Raw genomic sequence first — 18265 nt, forward strand, 5'->3', positions numbered from 1 at the left:
TTTGAAACTCTGCTGCTCTAGAACATTTCCGATAGGGGACGTTGCAACGTTCATAGGTGTTGTCAGGCTATAAGTATACTCGTTTTCAGTTGCATTGGCATCGGACAATAGAGTTAAGACCTGTTTGGGGTTGATATTGGAACTAAAGTGTTTAGTTTGTTGTATTTTAAAAATTATGTTAATATAATTTTTTATTTGTAGGATGAAAAATTTATTATATTTTAAATAATTTTATCAAAATTATTATTTAAAAATTACATTGACCACATACTATTAATTTTTATTTTATAATTACAGTATCAATTTTTGTGTTTTTGACGTCAAAAGTTACACCTCAATTTTAAATATGATCTTAATTTGCAAAGATTATGATTTTTTTTAAAGCTTCTTCGTTTGTCACATGTCCCAAAACAGATAATTTATACAACAAAAATTAAAATTTCCTCCGACCGTGAAAGATTTTTTGTCACAATGGTAGTCTACCGTCGTAGGTCCAGACCACCGGAGGATAGGAATTCAAATTAATCTGCTCAATAAACAGGTTTAATTTGATGATTCTACAACCATTTTTATTGGTCCTGTAGTTATTTAACTTTGATTTCATTTATCGTTTACCTTGACATATTGTTTCACTCAATAAACAGGTTTTGGTGCTTCGCTACGGAACTTTCACGTTCAACCACAGCACCACAGGAATTAAATATATGGTCTTAAAGACTATACTACAGGGTGAATGATCATTACTCTGTACCATATAATGAGGAAGGGCCACAACATTAAGAAGAAAACTTAATCCACTGGAACTTGTGATTATTATTGTAGAGTTGCAAACAAGCATAATGACATATGTTCCTTAATACATCTCCAGCATTCTTCCCCTCAACATGGCTTCTGCTTTCCTCACCTGCTTCACCGGTCCTATGATGAATACCTGCATGAACCCACTACTTATCAGGCTCTTGAAAGACAGATTTCTACACCTTATTTTGAAGAGTCTTTTTTCCTATACATGCATGAACCTAAATCCATCACCTTAAAAGTTTTTGTTATACTTTGATAAAGGATGGCCGAGAATAACAAAATAAACTGTAAAGCAAAATTAACGACAAATAATTGAAGAGGTTCCGCTGAACAACCTGATACAGCATTTCAAAAGTTCCTGTAATATTTTGCTGTTGAGATTCACGGAAAAATTTGAGGCACTATATAAAGTCTGAGCATGAATTAACAAAATAATGGGGGAGCAAATTGACAACAAAGAAGTGAACTCAGAGAAGGTAATAAAGTAATATAAGTAATATAACTTATAAAAGATTAAAAGAGGTGAGCAGTGTTGAAATTATAGAGCCCTTTAATCAATGCTAAGCAGGCTTAGGACATGTCCACAATGCTTCCGAAATTTCTCAAACCATATAAATCAACTTCACAACCATATGCGTTTTGATTGCATGCTGCGGCCAGAGGAGTGAGAATACTAATGCTTAGTCATTTATTTATTCTCATTTTTAGAAAGATAAAAATGGAGGATCCTGTCACAAACGCACTAGTGTGGTCCTTCATTTAGCATTGCGATTGAAAAATTCAGTCATACTCCCACATCACAGTGTACATGTAGGCTTTCATCCTAAATCAACAGAAACTCTTTGAGTTTGCGCGAGGAGATTAATGTTTTTGTGTGGGTGAAAATATAATTATTCAATAGATTTTGAGTTTTTGTAGACTAACCTTGTCAGGTGGACCCTTGGCACCTCCAATGAGAATTTCAGCACTGCAAAATTGCGACCAAGATAATCAATTTAGCATTTTCAAACATGAAATTGTGATATGCATTACACAGAGAGAAGAAAGAGGTATATATACTTGCAAGATTCCTTTATAGCCAAAATAGAAGACCCTCTTCTTCCTATTATACGTCCCATCTTTCCGGGGGGTACATCAAGAATTGACAGAATTTCTTCTTCAGGAACATCTCCCTCCACTATCAAGTAATCTACATAGATGAACCGCACACCTAGATCAACACATTGAAATCCTAACAGCAGGTTTACCAAGCTTATGGAAAAAAGAAAACAAAAAGTTGCCGAAACTTTACATATAATGTTATTAAAACAACACATCACAAGTTTTGAATGACTATCAATCTAGATACCATCCAAAATAACATTCTGTAGTGAATGAATATTAAAAATCATAAGCTGCTTATATACAGATTTTTCTAACCAAGGGGTTGCACAACTAATGCACTATGTTTCTCGCTAAATATATGCAACATTTCAACCATCAAGAATCACTCATCTTATTCAGAATTTAGATAATGACTTTAACATGCTCTTATATTAAACTGAAAGCCCAAAGTCCTATTGATCATGAAAGACAGCAGAACAGTAGATATAAATCATAAGAAACACATTGGCTAGACCAAACTATAAGCAGATACTTTACAACACCATAGCAACACTTTATCTTCTTTGGTAAGTTTGTTAATAGGATGCTGGATGATTGATTGATTAAGTGCATTATTAATAAGAAGCTTATGAGCAGAGAATTCTATATTGAAACTCAACTCATGCATAAGTGGGCGTGATATGTAATTGGAATTTGCCTCGTGTATTTATAATTCAAATGGAATCAAGGTAGACAAGTTTCAGAAACCCAAACACCAGGCTTCCTCCCCTATTTTGACTGTTCTTCCCATGTTGCATGTTCAACATGAGTAATTGCAAGGAAACATTCCCTCGTGCAAAATGGTGATTGGACAAAGTCTATTGACAAATTCGTTACACTCCGGGGAATATGCAAACGCGCCGGGGGGTGGGGTGTTGTTGTTACACTAATCTATAACAGTATGGAAATTGACAAGATATAAAAACCTGGAACAGGCGGGAGAGGTGGCCAATCCACATAATCATTTTCATTGATGCAGAAACAACGACAATATAGTGCACCACGCACTGCAAGGTACCATAAGGATTGTTGGTTTAGTTTCTTCATCATATTGTGATAGATGTACGGTAGAAAGCGGACATCATCTGCAGCTGCTCGGACCATCAGTTCAGTTAGTGGTCTGTATGTCCAAAACTGGGGGTCCTGCACATGACAACCAGCGGAACAATTACTGTGGTAGCACATGTTGCAGACTAGTTGGATCTTCAATCTATCAGTAATTGTGTACAAAATTGTCTTAGCATCAGAAAAGGGAAGTTGTTTGGGCAAACATAAAATATAATGTCAAGTGTTGGCACTGCTTTTCATGAAAATTATCAGTCTGCATTTGTAAGATTTTAGGCAAAGAGTCAGCACTGATTTTCATGAACACTATCAGTCCAAGTTGTTTCAAAGTTTTAGGTCCATGTCTCATAGAACAACATGGTCCTATATACAGTAACTTTAAACATAATTGTCTAAGTATCAAGGATGGTGAGTACGTGGGCCAAGTGTCAGCACTGATCATAATCAACATTTACAGTGTACTTGTTTTAAATTTTGAGGTTTAAGTCTAATAGCTTGCAAACTGTTGTAAAAGAGCATATACTGATATCCTTTCTAGCTGGAAGCCATTTATTACATTGTGAAATCTATCACACAATCTTCCAAACAACAGAATTTGGCTTCCCAAGAAGCCACATCCCAAAGAATTTGATAGAATCAAACCAAGGCAACAAGAATACTTTTAATTCTAGGATGAACAGTCCAAAAATTTGAACTACCATAGCCCAGAATTTCAGAATGAATTAGATTCAAAACTAACCTGCCTAAGGAGTACACGAACCTCTTCCTTCTCTTGATAAGATATACCTGCGTTTAAATAAAAGCAACACATTTCAGCAACCTAATAATTAATGCAAAAATTTCAGGAGCGACTTTGAGACAGCCATAGACATTAAAGAATGGTCAACAAATCATGTCTGATCATGAATTTGAAGAGTCTAGCAACACTAGCAGGCAGTATCAAACAGTAGTAAAATATGAATAATAAATCAAGTCTATAACAAAAAGATGCTCTTAAATCTATCAAGTCACAAAACCAAAACTTAATCCTGAGCAGAAAGGCAAGACAAAACCTTATTTATCAAATCTCTGCAGAGATAGGGCACAAAAATCAAGTAAAGAACTAAAAAGTGTAGAGTGCCACTTTACAGCAGAGCAGGGTAACCAGATGAATAGAAGATGATTGTAAAAGCAGTAATACAGCAATTGACGAAACTAATGCATCTTCTTTGCTTCTTATCTATTTTCTAGTCTTGGTTGGCTTAATTGCACACAGGGAAAAGAAAATTGTCTACAAATCCTAACTTCAAAATCAGGAATACCTAACTGGCTTAACAAAAGAAAGGTATCAGGGGTAACTACTAAGGATAAAATATCGAAAGCAATTTAAACTCTGCTCACTAAACAGTTGACCAAACAAACAAACATTGAGGAAACAAAAAGTTTCGACGACACGAAACAAATATTTACTTAAATGGATACCACGACATATAAATACCACAATAGCGTGGATCTGCGAGAAGACCAACAAATGATATGTAGTCATCCGGTGATCTTTTCCGACCTTCCTGCTCCTCTATTAAAGAATAAGCAATCTGCAGTCCACCAGGAGAAAAAGGCATTCTTAGAAATATGTTCACTGATTATGTCAATAATAAATTGATGGCTCCAAAGTGAACAAGAATTTTGCTTTTATAATTGATTTCAAATCTAATTGCTGTTCCCGTAACATAAGTGTAAAAGTGGATATTGATACTTAAATTGACGAGTGATAGCAAAAAGTACAAGTCCATGTCAAGTAAAAGCAAGTTTAAACATCAAACCAGTGCTAATGAACGAGAATTTTGTTTCTATTATTGATTACTAAAAAGGAATATCATAATTCATCAACCACATCTAAGGACCAATCTTCTCTACCTTCATTACATTTTGATCTCGAAGCACCACATCAGTCTAATGGTGGTTTAACAGGTTTCCAAAATAACTCCATAAACCATTTCCAAAAGTAAATTAAAGACTGACAATGCAAAATTTCTTTATACAACTGGGATTGGTTTTTCCTTCTACATATACAAGATCTCTCCAGCCGATAACGATAAAGTCAATGATAGTTTAACAGGCATAGCCAATAATATGTGCAAGAGGTTCAATCCAGACCCGTCCATAAATGAAGGTAAGTTAAGCATCTAGGTAAAAAGACAAAACAGAAACTTTGACATGCTCAAAACTTCACTTGTTTTCCATTCCTAATATCTCCATACAAACTCAAAATCGGACACCTTTTCTTTATCTTGAAAAGGTACTAAAAGGGCACACAATCCTGCAATAGTTTTCAGTAGGTTATAAAGGATATTTACCTGGGTATCCACAACATTGTGCAACTTAATGCCAAATTGAAAATATAATGCCTACAAAAACAAACAAATAAATTTAAAAACAGAAATAACATACTGTCAAGCATATCATGCATGCCATGATGCAGAAGTAAACAAATTCAATAAGAGACCTCACTATCTCGTTTGCAATCGTGAATAACTTTTGTGATGTAACTAGACTCAAGTGCAGGCTTACAGGCTTTCACAACCGTCTCCCCACCCTGAATAGCGTCAACCAGATATATAGCATCTGGAAATGCTAGCTGCCAAAAAGCACAAAGCTTAAGTTTATAAATTTTCTCATAAATCAAATTGACATACGTACAGTAGATGGGATTTGGTTCATTCCTATTGAAACAGAAACAAGTAAATAGATGTATTTCGTTTCGAACAAATATAAGATGGATCAAACGGGAAGGCAAAACACATTATACCTGCATAATACAAAGACTTCCATGGCGACAAAGGTCAACTCCCTCACAGTCAAAACCAATGACCAATTGTCTCTCAGAAGATGGTTCCAGGAACTCAGCAGGAAGTTGAGAAGCATTGGTCACAATATGGATTGGAACCACTGAATCTATGGGCTTTCCATCTGAAATATAAGAAAAAAGACAGCAAAAAAAAAAAATTGTTGCAACTCAATAAAGTTTCAACCAATAACTCGAAAAAGAATATATCAGTTGCTTATAACAAATTAAGAAAACAAATTGTAAATGTGATTCTAACAAATTAGTGCGTGAATTTGAAATTGTTTCCAAAAAAATCTCCATTTCCAATTAGATTCAAGATTCTTAAAGAACATAATTTTTCATCTTCGTATAATTTCTAAGTAACCAAACAGAAGGTAAGTTCAAAATACAAAAGGTTAAATGAAAAACGAATCTAATCAAATGAGCAGAGCAATCCCCAATTAACGATTTGCAAATGCTCAATTACAACCTAAATTTCAAAAATTAAAATTCTGGATCGAAATTTAAAAAAATTTAAATGTAAATTAAATTAATTAATTACCAGGGTCTGAAGAGAGGGGAATATGAGTTTGATGAGAAGGAGACGAAGCCATGTCATCGGGACCATCCAACCAGATCAATTTTTTTTAAAATTTTTTTCTTTTCCCCTCTGTATTGTACCCTATTAGGGTTTTTATTCTGGCTTGTCTTTTTTCTTTTCCGGAAATGAATTTAAATTGAGAAAAAGTTAAAAAAAAGGCAAAAAGAGTTTGGTTCTGATGTTTACCGTAACAATAAGTCCGCAAGGAGTACACCACTCACTTCGCGCCACGTCATTGAAAGAGATATGATTCTATTGACATGTGACAGACCGTGTATTTGTGGCACAGAAACGCTGATCACGAGAAACGCTAATTAGGGAAGAATCGATATCAAATTAGAAAGTGAATATACAGATTACAGGCCCCAATATTTCAAGAATAGGTAGGCGAGCGCCGCTGTTGCGGCTCCTTTCACGAAATCATTGTTATCACGAACAAGATTTTGAAATGTAATCTCCTGACTCCATAATAAGAGAGTGTGAAAAATGATTAATAAGCCACGTCGTATAAATTAAAAGATCTTTAATTGGAAGCTATTTAAATGAACGAGATTAGAGAAAAATCTTGACTCCGGTCTAACCACAAAATAAGTAAAAAAGAAAAAAAATTCTACAAATAACATTAATAAAGTAGAGAAAATTTTTTAAAATAGACAAAACTATTAAAAAAAAGAAAAGAAAAGAGAAAACTATCACAAAAAGGAGAAAGAGAAAACTAATTTTATGAAAAATAATTATTTTATTATTAAACGCAAGCTACGAGTAAAAAAAAACTTCTTTTAAGAGTATTAATACCGTCACATGAATCATAAATATATGAATGTAATGTATTAAAACATCAACAGTTCTTAATGAAATAAGTAACAAAATAATTTTATGAGGATAAGGTTGAAGTCTCTTTTGTTAGTAAATATTAAAAATGCTAATAAAATTACTGATATCACATAATTAACAAATATTGATGTTAACGCCAAGTGCTCATTGAGTAATTAACTATATTTTTAATGAAATGGATAGAATCATTTGGGATTTAAAGAAATTTGCAGCGAAAGAGCCAATTCACTGGGTAATAATAACTAACGCAAACATCTAAATTAAATAAAATTAAAATAGCAAGCTGGCAACAAATCCAGATCATGGTTTTTAATATAAAAATCAATGTGCCAGGCCTTCTAGGCCTATCCGAAGTGGGCCCGGATCCAGCACTTTTCACTTTCCCTTTTCCTAAAAGTCGCTGTACTTCTCAGGAATCCCTATATGAGCATAAGCCCAATCCCTTCTTTCTTCTTATCGAATTTGTTCGATTCCCTCTCTTTTTTAACAATCTTGTATATGCTTTCACAATTTTGCAAATATCCTAAAAGAATTCACCTTTTTTTTTTCATTTTCCACATCGATTCAGCAGCTACTAAGCTCCAACTTTTGACTGAATTGTGTGTATGTTGAGCTTTGTAAGTTGGTAGAGATTTTTAGTGAAAGAGCCGATTTGGTTATCTGGGTTTGTGAAATTTTGATTTTTTTTTATGGTAAGTTTTTGTTTTGGAGGCTTGAGTAGATTCTGTGTTGTTTAAAGATTTGAGTCTTGATATTTACAAAGAACTGATTTTGATTTCTGGGTATGTTGAATTGTGAGTTTCTACTGGTGGGTTTTAGATTCCTAGGTGACTTTCATGGGATTTGTTAGTGAATTTGATGTGAAGCAAGTTGTTTCATTTTGGGTTAGTTTTTGAGTTCTGTTTAGAATAGATAGGTTGAAAAAAAAATGAAGAGAGGAAAAGATGATGAAAAGATCATGGGACCAATGTTCCCTAGATTACATGTTAATGATACTGAGAAAGGAGGACCAAGAGCACCGCCTAGGAACAAGATGGCCCTTTATGAACAGCTCAGTATCCCTACTCAGAGGTTTAGTACCGGTGTTTTGCCTCTGAATCCATCAAACAGTAGCAGTTTGGTTCCTCCAGTTTCTTCAAGCCAGGTACCTTCAACAACTTCTGTAACTGATTTGTTAGAGATAGGTGAAAAGTTCACGAGTGATCTTCTAGGTCTTTTGTTGATAAAGTATTGCCAATGTTGATAATCTAAAGGGTACTATTATGTATTGTTGTATTGGCTCAGTTGAATTATGATGAAAAAAACTAATTATTTTGTTTTTTCCTATTGTGATGGAAGCTTCTTGTTTAAGTAGATCTTAATACGGTCATCAAGTGTTTGACTTTGATGTTGGCTTTTCAAGTGTTAGTGAAATTCTTATGTACTCCCAGGGGAATTGAAAGATTCATTCGTTGCAGCTAGTCATTTCTGATTTTTGTCTTATTGGTGGGTGGCCAGTGGCCTTCTGACTGTTTGTGCACTTGTTTTTGTTTACATGTGAGGAAAACTTCATTTTTACCTATGTTAATTGGTGATACACATATGATACTTCTGATTAATGTGAGTAAATTATGTCTGTGTGTATGAGTGTGTGCTTTCTATGTATGAGTATCTATGAGGGACCAGCTTCATTGCAGTTATATAAATGATTGTTGTATTTGCAGGGGAATGGCCTTGAAAGAAATTTGCTTTTCGCACATTCTGTACATCCTTCAACACCCACTCATTTGGATGAGAAGTGTCATTCTGACCAGCCTGCTGGAGCCACTTTGAACACTCATTTGCAACATCATGAGCAGAGTAAGAAAGTAAGTGAGGAGGATGATTTTGCAGTTCCTATATTCGATCAGGCAGGGATGGGACAATGTCATGGTAAATCTCAAAGTGATGTTGATAAGGGAAACCTCTCTCCCTTTAACCCGTCTAATACCCGTAAGTCTACAAAATTCCAAAATGCTTGCGATAAGAATCCAAAACGCAGTAGCTCCTCTAGTATCAGTTTGAGACAACAGGGAGGACACGTTTGTCAAGAGAACCCAAAGATTTGCATCTCAATTGGAAACTTTCCTGCAAAATCTTCTGTGAATTTATCAATTAGAGAAAAGATTGATGGGATTGTGAAGGAAGTAAGTGCATCTCCTAATCAAGAATATAGAGAAATCTCAGGATCTGATTTTAGCAGAATAAATGATAGTGATGCTTCTTTACGACTGGAGTCTGGAGCTGGCTTGCCACCAAATGGCTGTTGTCGTTATGATGATGTTGACTCCACTGGGGATTTTCAGAAGGAAGTTGTTCTCCAGCCTAGAGGTGACACTCATTCAACAGAAGACTGTGGCCATCGAAGTGGGCTTCATAATGACAGCAGATACCATGTAGACAAGACTTGTGGGTCACTGCAGTTGGGAAGTGGAGATAAAAGTGACGATGTCTCTGAAACCTCCATGGTGGATTCTATGTCAGGCGTGGATATGTCTCCTGATGATGTTGTTGGAATAATAGGTCATAAACATTTCTGGAAAGCAAGAAGAGCAATTGTCAAGTAAGTATCTGGTGCTTATTAATAGCTTCTTATTCTGTTTTCTTCTTCATGGCTCTGAATTTGGGACTTGAAATTGTCCTAATGCACCATTGTATGTTGTATAAGCAGTGGATATACCATATCTGTTAGATGATATTATATCTGTATTTTATGCAAATGTAAGGATGCTGGTATGCCATAGGAAACTAAGGGGTGGAGTAGTGAGGTTTTATGGGACGTGTATTATCTTATTTGGCTGTGACAAGTCGAAATGGGATGGACCCACAATTCATTTCCTTAATTTTTTCAGTACTTTTAGAGTTTTTGTTTTCATGCTAGACTCGTTGTTCTTTTTATGGACGCAAGTAATTTGCAGTGGCAGCCTCTTCTCAATTTTCTTTTTGAGATCCACTGGCATGAGTTTGCTTGTGGTCTGGGGCTGGGCCTACTATTGACTTCAGGATGATTGTAATAGATTTTTCTTTTAGAAACTTTGACAGTTTCTTAGTTTGTCTAATATGGTGTAAATTTCAGAATATGAGAATTTCTTTATTGGAGAAGAGATGCTCATTGTAGTATTTTCACAGTATAAAGCTACACTTGTGAATTAAGAGTTGTACTTGTGACTTTGAGGGAGGGAAGGTTTATGGTGTGGAGTTCCGGGATTCCTCGTAAGTGACCCCTTTTTTGTTCAAAGGCCCTCAATAATGTTTTAACAATGGATCATCTTACAGCAGGGAAATGGACAATCCTAATCGAGGTATGCAAGGAGGCCCTGAGACAGTGGATCATTTCACTTTTGTTTGTTGTCTTGCATCTGCTTTTCGCATATCTTCCTGTCTCGGTGTGGTGTTGCTTTCTTTTCCCTGTGATCCTGGGAGTTTATCTATCCACAGCACTTGGGGGCTTGGAGCAGGAAAGGAAATATCGCTGGAGGATGATCCCTGAAGCTTATGTTGGGTGGATCTCTGAGAAACGGGATAATTTTTTACAGTACTTGGAGGCGAATGGGATGTTTCATTTGATGTCTTAGTATTTTTATGTTGGAAGATATTGTGGGGTTGTGATTCGCAGTCTTTTGTGCAATGTGTTTATGATATATGTTAGGCGTGTACAGTTTGTATGTGTTATACACGTTTTCATTATTTCGAACAGAAAATTTATGCTTCATCTCTTCAAGTAGATGCAAAATGTACGTATCTCCATTCTGAATCATTATCTTGCATGTATTTTCTTATTCCTTCTTATTCCTTTCTATTGTAAAATCAAGGTGATGTCTAGTACTGCTTCTAGTTATTTGTACATCTTTGTAGTTATTAATAGAGTTCTCCACTTCACTCGCTTTTCCCAAGGGAGAAAATGTACAAGTTTTGAAATGAAAAATTCCGGTCTTCTGCTGGTGGTATTTATTACTGAAATTTTGCCAAGTGATTCTTGTTTAGGAACTTGTTACAATTGTGTGTATCGTAGTCTTTGACCATATTCTCCTTTTTTTTTTTTGTCTCTGACTTTATTGGAGTGCACTAGGATTGCTAGAGTATGATTGTAATTAGAGAGCTAGGGAGAGATTTTAGGCTTCTTTGACACTTGTAGGTGCGTGAGGCTAGCTGTATCTACAATGGGCGTTGGATAAAAAGTGTGGTTATGGTCTAAAAAGTTTGTACTTGGTGAAATTTTTTGTTGGATATTGTAATTTTAAAGCCAACCCAAATAACATCTTGCATTTGCATGTATGCAAGTTGTTTTGTTCTGCATGCTACAGCCTTCATAATTATGGTATATGATATCTGATCGCATGTGGATGTCCATTGGATTCTTGTTAGTCCTATCTCTGTGCTGTGTTTGTTAAACTCCTTTAATGATTTCTATGGAATTTGGTTCTTGATGCAACTCCTGTTACTGTATACAGTCAGCAAAGAGTGTTTGCAGTTCAAGTATTTGAGTTGCATAGACTAATCAAGGTAAGGATGTCTTAACTCTGTGAAGTAGCTTATACTTCTCCTGGCAAGGGCTGCAGACTCTCTTGCCTTTATTTTTTTCCTGTTGAAAGGAAATTAAATTAATCTGTGTATTCAAACAGGTCCAACAACTGATTGCTGAATCACCAGACGTTTTGCTTGAAGAGAGCGCCTGTCTTGGCAAACCATCTTTGAAGGCCTCTCCTGCTAAAAAACTTCCATTGGAGTATGTTGTAAAACCACTGCCACACAGTGTTAAGCGCAAAGTTGATTCTGAGAAGCCTAACCATAAGATAGAATCCTCTGCGGAAAATGCTGTAGGGAAGACGTCTCTTTCTTCTGTGAAAATGGGTAGTCAGCCTTCAAATTATGGGCCTTACTGTGCAAACCAACCTCCACCAATGGAAGCCACCAATTCCAGAATGGCTCATTGGTGTTTTCATCAATCGCCTGGGCAGCAGTGGTTGATTCCTGTTATGTCCCCTTCGGAGGGGCTTATATACAAGCCATATCCTGGACCTGGATTTATGGGAACAGTTTGCGGGGGAGGATGTTCACCTTTTGGCCCAGCACCTCTGACAGGTAATTTTATGCATCCAGACTATGGGATTACATCACCTATTCCTCTTCAAGGAAATGGGGTTATGCCTGGTGCTCATCTAGTTGGTCATGGTTACTTCCCACCTTATGGCATGCCAGTTATGAACCCATCGGTCTCAGGTTCAGCTGCTGAACAAAAGAATCAGTTTGCTGTGCCAGGTTCGCGTGATCAATTCTCTCAAGGAGATGCTAATTTTTACATGCCACAAGAGAGCTCCTGTAATGTACCAGCCCAGAAGAATGGAGCTGTTCCACCAGTAAGGCAGTTTCAGGCATCTAAAGACACAGAGTTACAAGGAAGTACGGCAAGTAGTCCAGGTGAGAGAGTGCGAGGTGATGGGATGGGTCATGCTGCTGAAGGTACAGATGCACTTCAACTTTCTACCGTGTCTCCAGTTGTTCAGGAGGCGGCCCCTCAGCCTCATGATGCAGACCAGCCAACAAAAGTGATCAAAGTTGTGCCTCACAATCCTAGATCAGCTACTGAATCTGTGGCTCGAATTTTCCAGTCTATACAAGAAGAGAGGAAACAGTATGACTCAATTTAGCTTTTTTACATCAAATAAATTCTGGTTGGTTAAATTCTGCGATTCTCTTTCGGAGTGTTGCTTGGTCCTTCCCTGCTCTCCTTTTTTGGCGTGATATGTTGTATTTTCTCTTATGGATTGTGATTATAATTCTTATTCATATGTAGGTATCTCTAGAAGGATACAGGAAGTCTGTATAGTATGAAAATATTTTTGTGTTTAAGATTATTCCTAGGCAGAGGGATAGATCTCTCCATAAGGGAAGGGGACGACAGTTTTTCCACTGACAAAACTGGGGTTCGGCTATGTTGCAACTGTAGTACCGTGCCACACTTGCAACCAGCCATTGGATCCACTTGGATGAGGGGTGCAACAGTGGATCCAAGTGGATCTAATGGGTTGCAATTGTGGCACGGTACCACAGTTGCAACATAGCCAAGTCCACAAAACTGACTTCCCTCGTATGTTGTAGGCTTGTCACATCTGTAGCAATACAAACACTTATCATGAACTGAGCCTTTACTATGCTGTGCTATTGGAATTTCTTGACAAATTTATTTAACTGCAGGTGTAAGCATGTCACATTAATTACCAAATATTTTTATATATGTTATTGGCATTCATACCAAGCTGCAAAACTACCATAATAAAAGAAACTGCCCCGGTCGTTTTTTTCTCCTCCTTGTAGACTCAAACAAAAAAAAGCATGGCATCCAGACTGCCTTGTTTTTAATGTGTGCCCATTTTTGCTGGAATGTGTAGACTCTACACCCCCAGACCACCCTGTTGGCTCTGTCTGCCAGTTTTGTGAAAATTGTAGTTGGGCGGTATCCGATGCTTACACCTTATATCTTAACCACGAACTTCTCGAGCCTATATCCTGAAACATTTGCTAATTTTTTTGAGCATGCAATTGAATGGCGTAAAGCATGAGTAAATTACCTTGTAAATCGCAATAAAAACTTCATATTGGTGGTTGTAATCACCATCTTCAGAAACAGGCTCTAGTACACAGCCAAGATACTGTGTACTGGACACTTGAACGAAACCAAAGCATTTGAGATCATGGTAACCTGTTTTGCTGAATTTATCTTTCTGAATTTGACATACAATATGGAAAATTAACATGCATGTTAAGCAAAAACATTGACAATTTATATGATTAAGAGAATCTATGATAATTAAAGCTCACTGTCAAAAATGCAACTAGCCGTGAAAGGTTGTTTCCATATAGTGTTGGATTCACCTAAAAACGCGAAAAAAATATACCCATAAACAGTCAATTAGACTATGATCAAAATAATAAGAGCGACGAAATATGCTCCAAGTTCTGGTTCAATATTTCTATGATGACAATGCTATATTTGCTGCAGGATTTGAGCAAAAATAAAAACAGCAAAGATATGATTATGCTGTCAATAATATCCTGCAAGATTGTAGGAACAATTTGTTTTTGAATTTATGATATCAGATATATGTTAAAGATATGTAGGCAGATTTTTTGGCTTTGTTTGTTTCTTTTCTTTGAATAAATTCAGATACTGCAACAATGAATGACATGCAATTAACAGCCCCAATTTCTCTGTGTTCTGTTCTCTTTGTTTAAAATCAACATTCTACATATTTAATCATATCCAGTTTGGAAGAGCATGTATCAAAGGTTCCATATGCGTAAAATGTATACGTTGAAGCCATGAATGCATATCCATCCAGCATCAGCAATATTTAAGTCTGCATCAACGAAAATGATTAGCAGAATGTGAAAAGTATTATAGGCGGCATTATTCATTGTTACATGTTATATTTAACCTCATATTCATTGCTGTTAAAGCCGAATCCATAGGTGGCACTTCTGCTTGATCGAGTGTCCATAAGATTACCATCTGGCGAGTTCTTAAAATGGTGACTGTTCCTTCTGGACAGTCGACTGCCTTGAGTTGAATAAGCTGTGTGTGGGAATTTTTGGAGGCCATAGATTTCTTTTGTTCTGGGTGTGAAGTAGGCTTCATCTGTTAATTACTCTAAGGGAAATCAGAAACAAGAGCATTTACCGAGTACTAGTCACTTGAAATAATAGCAATTTCGAAGGGGTTTACCATATGTGCTTATAAATTTGCACCAAGTACTTATAAAACCAAGAAACCTGTATCTTGTGATTCTTGAGAAGAGGATGATTAAAAGCCGGTTGTTTGTAGATGTCAATGCAGTCGACACTAACCCCATTTTCGAGAAGCAAATACATCCCTATGAAATCATCCTACCAAATGAATTGAGAAAAAAGTTATGGTAATCACAACCTGAAATGGTTTTAAAAGCATGTTTATGCTTGATAAGCTTCTCTTTGTTTTTTATCATTGCAGTTTTCTCTTTAGCAAATCCATGAATCAACATGAGACCGGTGATAACTAGAGTCAAATGCAAGCAACAGTGGATTGAAATAGTGGCAGCCATTGCAAATTCAAATCACTCACCTATTGCTAACGAAACCTTATTGATTTACTTTGACTATTCAGATTCCTCTAAGTGGGGATTATTTTTATATATGGAAATACAGCAGGGGTCATTGAGAAAGCACCATTTTTATTCTTCTCTTCATATGGCAGAACTTCCTTTTCTTCCCACAAAATCAATCCATTCAACATGACTTTAGATGTTCTCATTGATACAAGGAAGAAAACAGATCACAACTTTCTTGCAAATAATTAACTTCCGCGATTAGCAAGATTGCACTGCAATATTTCGTTTCATTTTCATTCTTATCCTCACATTACATACAGTGAGGATTTTGACCAGGCCCTCCAAAGAAGAATACAGGTTCAACAGTATATCCTTGAATTAAATTATATGCATCATAGCAATCTTCTTCATCAGCCCAAGTGCCTACCCATTGCGGGTACTTGAGCTGGAGAGAATAATCAATGATTCTAATATGGTCAATGTAACACGCTGATCCATAGAGCGAACTTGCAAATGATCCGCTGCCCATAGCAGTCTTGGTGTGTGGAGTTTTCTTCACATTTGGACTGTAGACTTGCCCTCCCCATTCAACAAAGATTGCACTTTGCTTCAGGTAATCAAAGAGAGCTCCAGGCCAGTACCCAATAACAGCATCGCCATACGTTAACCACCAATTTCCTGTTTGAGGGTCCTGGAATCAATAAAAATGGACTTCATTAAATATTTACTGCTGATTTATAACTTCAAACAATCAACTTAACCAAGAAAAAGCAGATATAAATTGTTACCCTGGACATGGCAATGGGAATGTAATACTGGGGTCCGGCAGTACTAGACCAAGGACTAATGGATGCACCAAGGGCAATCTGAGTGCCTGTTTGCACAAAACCAGTGCAGGTCAGGTCGAAGCAACCGGTTGATTTGTAAGCATCCCTCTAAAAAAATTGAGATAGACATGGAACAAATTAGCTACTGTACTTGCAATCCAAAGTAGTTTAGAGAAGCTTTAGTAGAAAATATACTTACAGTCCAGTATGCAAAAAATCGTGGGAGTTTATCACCATATAACTTGGGATTTATCTGAATATAGAGATTATAGTAAAGTTAGAGAAAAATATAAAGATGCTAAATTGTTAGCATTGACTGTTTTGTGAAGCATGCTTTGGGTAGTTGTACAGACCATCCATCCTGACTCCACACTTTCAAAATTGTCACCAGGCCCACCCTTAAGCCAGATTTGAGCAGTGGTATAATCTTCTGTTGATTCAACGTTTGGACACCAGACATTTATATTTGCTTGAGCTCCTATGTAATTGTATCCTACTGTAAGCAGGACTGCAGCCTGGTACATGAAGTGCCATCAAGAAAATTAAGAGAAGTTAAACAATGGAAATTAATTACGGGCGTGAAAAAGCTCTAGCTGCTCACTGAACGGTTAACCAGACGATCAAGATTGACTGTCTTGCTGTTTAGAGACACAAATTTGCTGTGTTTAGCATCTGTTTTGTTGGCTGCATAGGAAATTTCTGGGAATTTTCTCCCAAACTGCTCCAGAGAAGCTGCTGTCAATAAGTCTTGTCTTCGAATTCTTCGAATTGGAACAGTTCCATTCGGACAACTTCCACTCTTTTGCCAAGTTTGGACTGCTACTGGTCTAAAAGACTCATTTCTTCTATCCAATTTCCCAGATGGTATATTAAAACTGGGCCTCAGCTGTATATAACATGAAGCAAAGACAAGTGAGAAAATAACCAAAGTTCTTGCAAGTGCAAAATTCTTTGTATTTTTGATAGAAAGGGAACTTTCTACCTTTGGTTCTTTTCACCAGTGGCTCGGAAATTGAAAAATGAATTGATCGATGTACCTGAATCGTGTGGTTCTTCAATGCTGGATAATCAAACGCAGGCTGTTTGTAGATATCAACACAGTCGATAATATCTCCATCTTCACTCTACAGGAGGAACCATCACATTATGTTATTAAAGAACTCATCACTTTATGGAAGAAAATGGCTACCGTATATGCTATTCTTTCACTATCTTAATAACAAAAACTGCCCAGCAACGCTCTATTAAACATTTGACAAGCCAGTGGGATTTTTAAATACTATAAGTTTAAGAAGAAAAACCACCCTTAATCACTTTTGGACTCATTGATACAACATTGGCCTCCCAAGTTTAGAACTTGATAAGATCTAAATATTTATTGTATGCCATACCTTGATACTTTTTACTGCTGGCTTGTTGATAAGCTTCAACTTCTTGTCAATTTCAGAAAGGGTTTCTCTAGCTTTAGCATTCACTTTTACTCCGTTACTCAAACTAGATGCAGCCACTATAAACAAAAGCACACAGACTGTTTTCTCCATATGTGCTTTCTCACAAAAACCAACAGGACTTGTAGGAAAATCCCAGATGACGAAGATATTGTAAAGCTAAATTATCATCTTCAAGGTGCAATTAAATAATCATTGGTGTTCAAACACCCTGCTTCAAGTTATTGGAAAGTCGATTAATCTTTTAATTCTGTTTCCATTTCAAGTTGGTTCTAGCAAAGTTCCAGGCAAGTTATTTAATAAGGTAGCCTAATCCAAACAAAAGCAGTGGATTTTCTTTTTCTTTTTCTAAAAATGGAAGACAAATTTGTCTATTCAGGAAGAATTCCCAGACAGATCTTAAAACTTACTCCTTAATATATGTTGTGATAAGAGAATTGTTAGTGCGAATACACCTATAGCGGATAGGATCCTCTCCTCATGTTAGTTTTCACCTTAGCAATCTTATGCCCCGTGTACATTATCAGTCAGGTACCTGTAAATCTCCATAGCTAACATATTATCTGTAAAGAATAGCTATCTTTCAGTTCATTCCCATCTGTTGTATCTGTAAATCTCTAAAGCTAACATACTTAAGC

The 18265-nt window shown here is 36.4% G+C and overlaps 3 protein-coding genes across 4 annotated transcripts; 1 reads left to right on the forward strand and 2 right to left on the reverse strand.

The window, feature by feature from the left end:
• Positions 1-667: 667 nt before the first annotated feature.
• On the reverse strand, positions 668-6526 carry LOC18055107 (exosome component 10). Of its 2 annotated transcripts, none has more exons than XM_006450710.2 (10): positions 6378-6526; positions 5798-5958; positions 5495-5626; positions 5346-5396; positions 4487-4583; positions 3749-3795; positions 2871-3087; positions 1861-1990; positions 1726-1768; positions 668-931 (listed from the first exon to the last, which is right to left on the reverse strand). In XM_006450710.2, exons 1-10 carry the CDS (start codon positions 6427-6429, stop codon positions 854-856), a joined length of 1008 nt encoding a protein of 335 aa, XP_006450773.1. In that variant the 5' UTR covers positions 6430-6526; the 3' UTR covers positions 668-853. The 2 variants fall into 2 exon arrangements, with proteins under 2 accessions (XP_006450773.1, XP_024033331.1); XM_024177563.1 differs by lacking the exon at positions 668-931 and adding an exon at positions 942-1624.
• A 1088-nt stretch (positions 6527-7614) lies between these two features.
• Positions 7615-13406, forward strand: LOC18055108 (protein EARLY FLOWERING 3). Its single transcript, XM_006450712.2, has 4 exons — positions 7615-8394; positions 8954-9831; positions 11720-11771; positions 11891-13406. The coding sequence occupies exons 1-4, from the start codon at positions 8179-8181 to the stop codon at positions 12914-12916; spliced, it is 2172 nt and encodes a 723-aa protein (XP_006450775.1). The 5' UTR covers positions 7615-8178; the 3' UTR covers positions 12917-13406.
• Positions 13407-15601: 2195 nt separating this feature from the next.
• LOC18055109 lies at positions 15602-17720 on the reverse strand. The gene is made up of 7 exons (XM_006450713.2): positions 17571-17720; positions 17217-17303; positions 16781-17065; positions 16533-16694; positions 16379-16432; positions 16141-16287; positions 15602-16043 (listed from the first exon to the last, which is right to left on the reverse strand). The coding sequence occupies exons 1-7, from the start codon at positions 17718-17720 to the stop codon at positions 15663-15665; spliced, it is 1266 nt and encodes a 421-aa protein (XP_006450776.2). The 3' UTR covers positions 15602-15662.
• Positions 17721-18265: the final 545 nt, after the last annotated feature.

Source organism: Citrus clementina, unplaced genomic scaffold (assembly GCF_000493195.1).
Source record: "Citrus clementina cultivar Clemenules unplaced genomic scaffold, Citrus_clementina_v1.0 scaffold_1, whole genome shotgun sequence".
In the NCBI taxonomy this organism is placed as follows: domain Eukaryota; kingdom Viridiplantae; phylum Streptophyta; class Magnoliopsida; order Sapindales; family Rutaceae; genus Citrus; species Citrus x clementina.

What these genes read in the sequence shown, in the direction of transcription:
- LOC18055107 (XM_006450710.2), bottom strand. Translation starts at nt 6,429, where the DNA reads ATGGCTTCGTCTCCTTCTCATCAAACTCATATTCCCCTCTCTTCAGAC. An exon ending in TCCCCTCTCTTCAGACCCTG is followed by an intron (nt 5,959 to 6,377) that starts GTAATTAATTAA and finishes CTTATATTTCAG; the next exon opens with ATGGAAAGCCCATAGATTCA. An exon ending in CCAAGGGTCCACCTGACAAG is followed by an intron (nt 932 to 1,725) that starts GTTAGTCTACAA and finishes GGGTTCATGCAG; the next exon opens with GTATTCATCATAGGACCGGT.
- LOC18055108 (XM_006450712.2), top strand. Translation starts at nt 8,179, where the DNA reads ATGAAGAGAGGAAAAGATGATGAAAAGATCATGGGACCAATGTTCCCT. An exon ending in CTCCAGTTTCTTCAAGCCAG is followed by an intron (nt 8,395 to 8,953) that starts GTACCTTCAACA and finishes TTGTATTTGCAG; the next exon opens with GGGAATGGCCTTGAAAGAAA. An exon ending in GCAAGAAGAGCAATTGTCAA is followed by an intron (nt 9,832 to 11,719) that starts GTAAGTATCTGG and finishes TACTGTATACAG; the next exon opens with TCAGCAAAGAGTGTTTGCAG.
- LOC18055109 (XM_006450713.2), bottom strand. Translation starts at nt 17,720, where the DNA reads ATGGAGAAAACAGTCTGTGTGCTTTTGTTTATAGTGGCTGCATCTAGT. An exon ending in TGAAGAACCACACGATTCAG is followed by an intron (nt 17,066 to 17,216) that starts GTACATCGATCA and finishes TGTTATATACAG; the next exon opens with CTGAGGCCCAGTTTTAATAT. An exon ending in ATCGTCTGGTTAACCGTTCA is followed by an intron (nt 16,695 to 16,780) that starts GTGAGCAGCTAG and finishes TTCATGTACCAG; the next exon opens with GCTGCAGTCCTGCTTACAGT.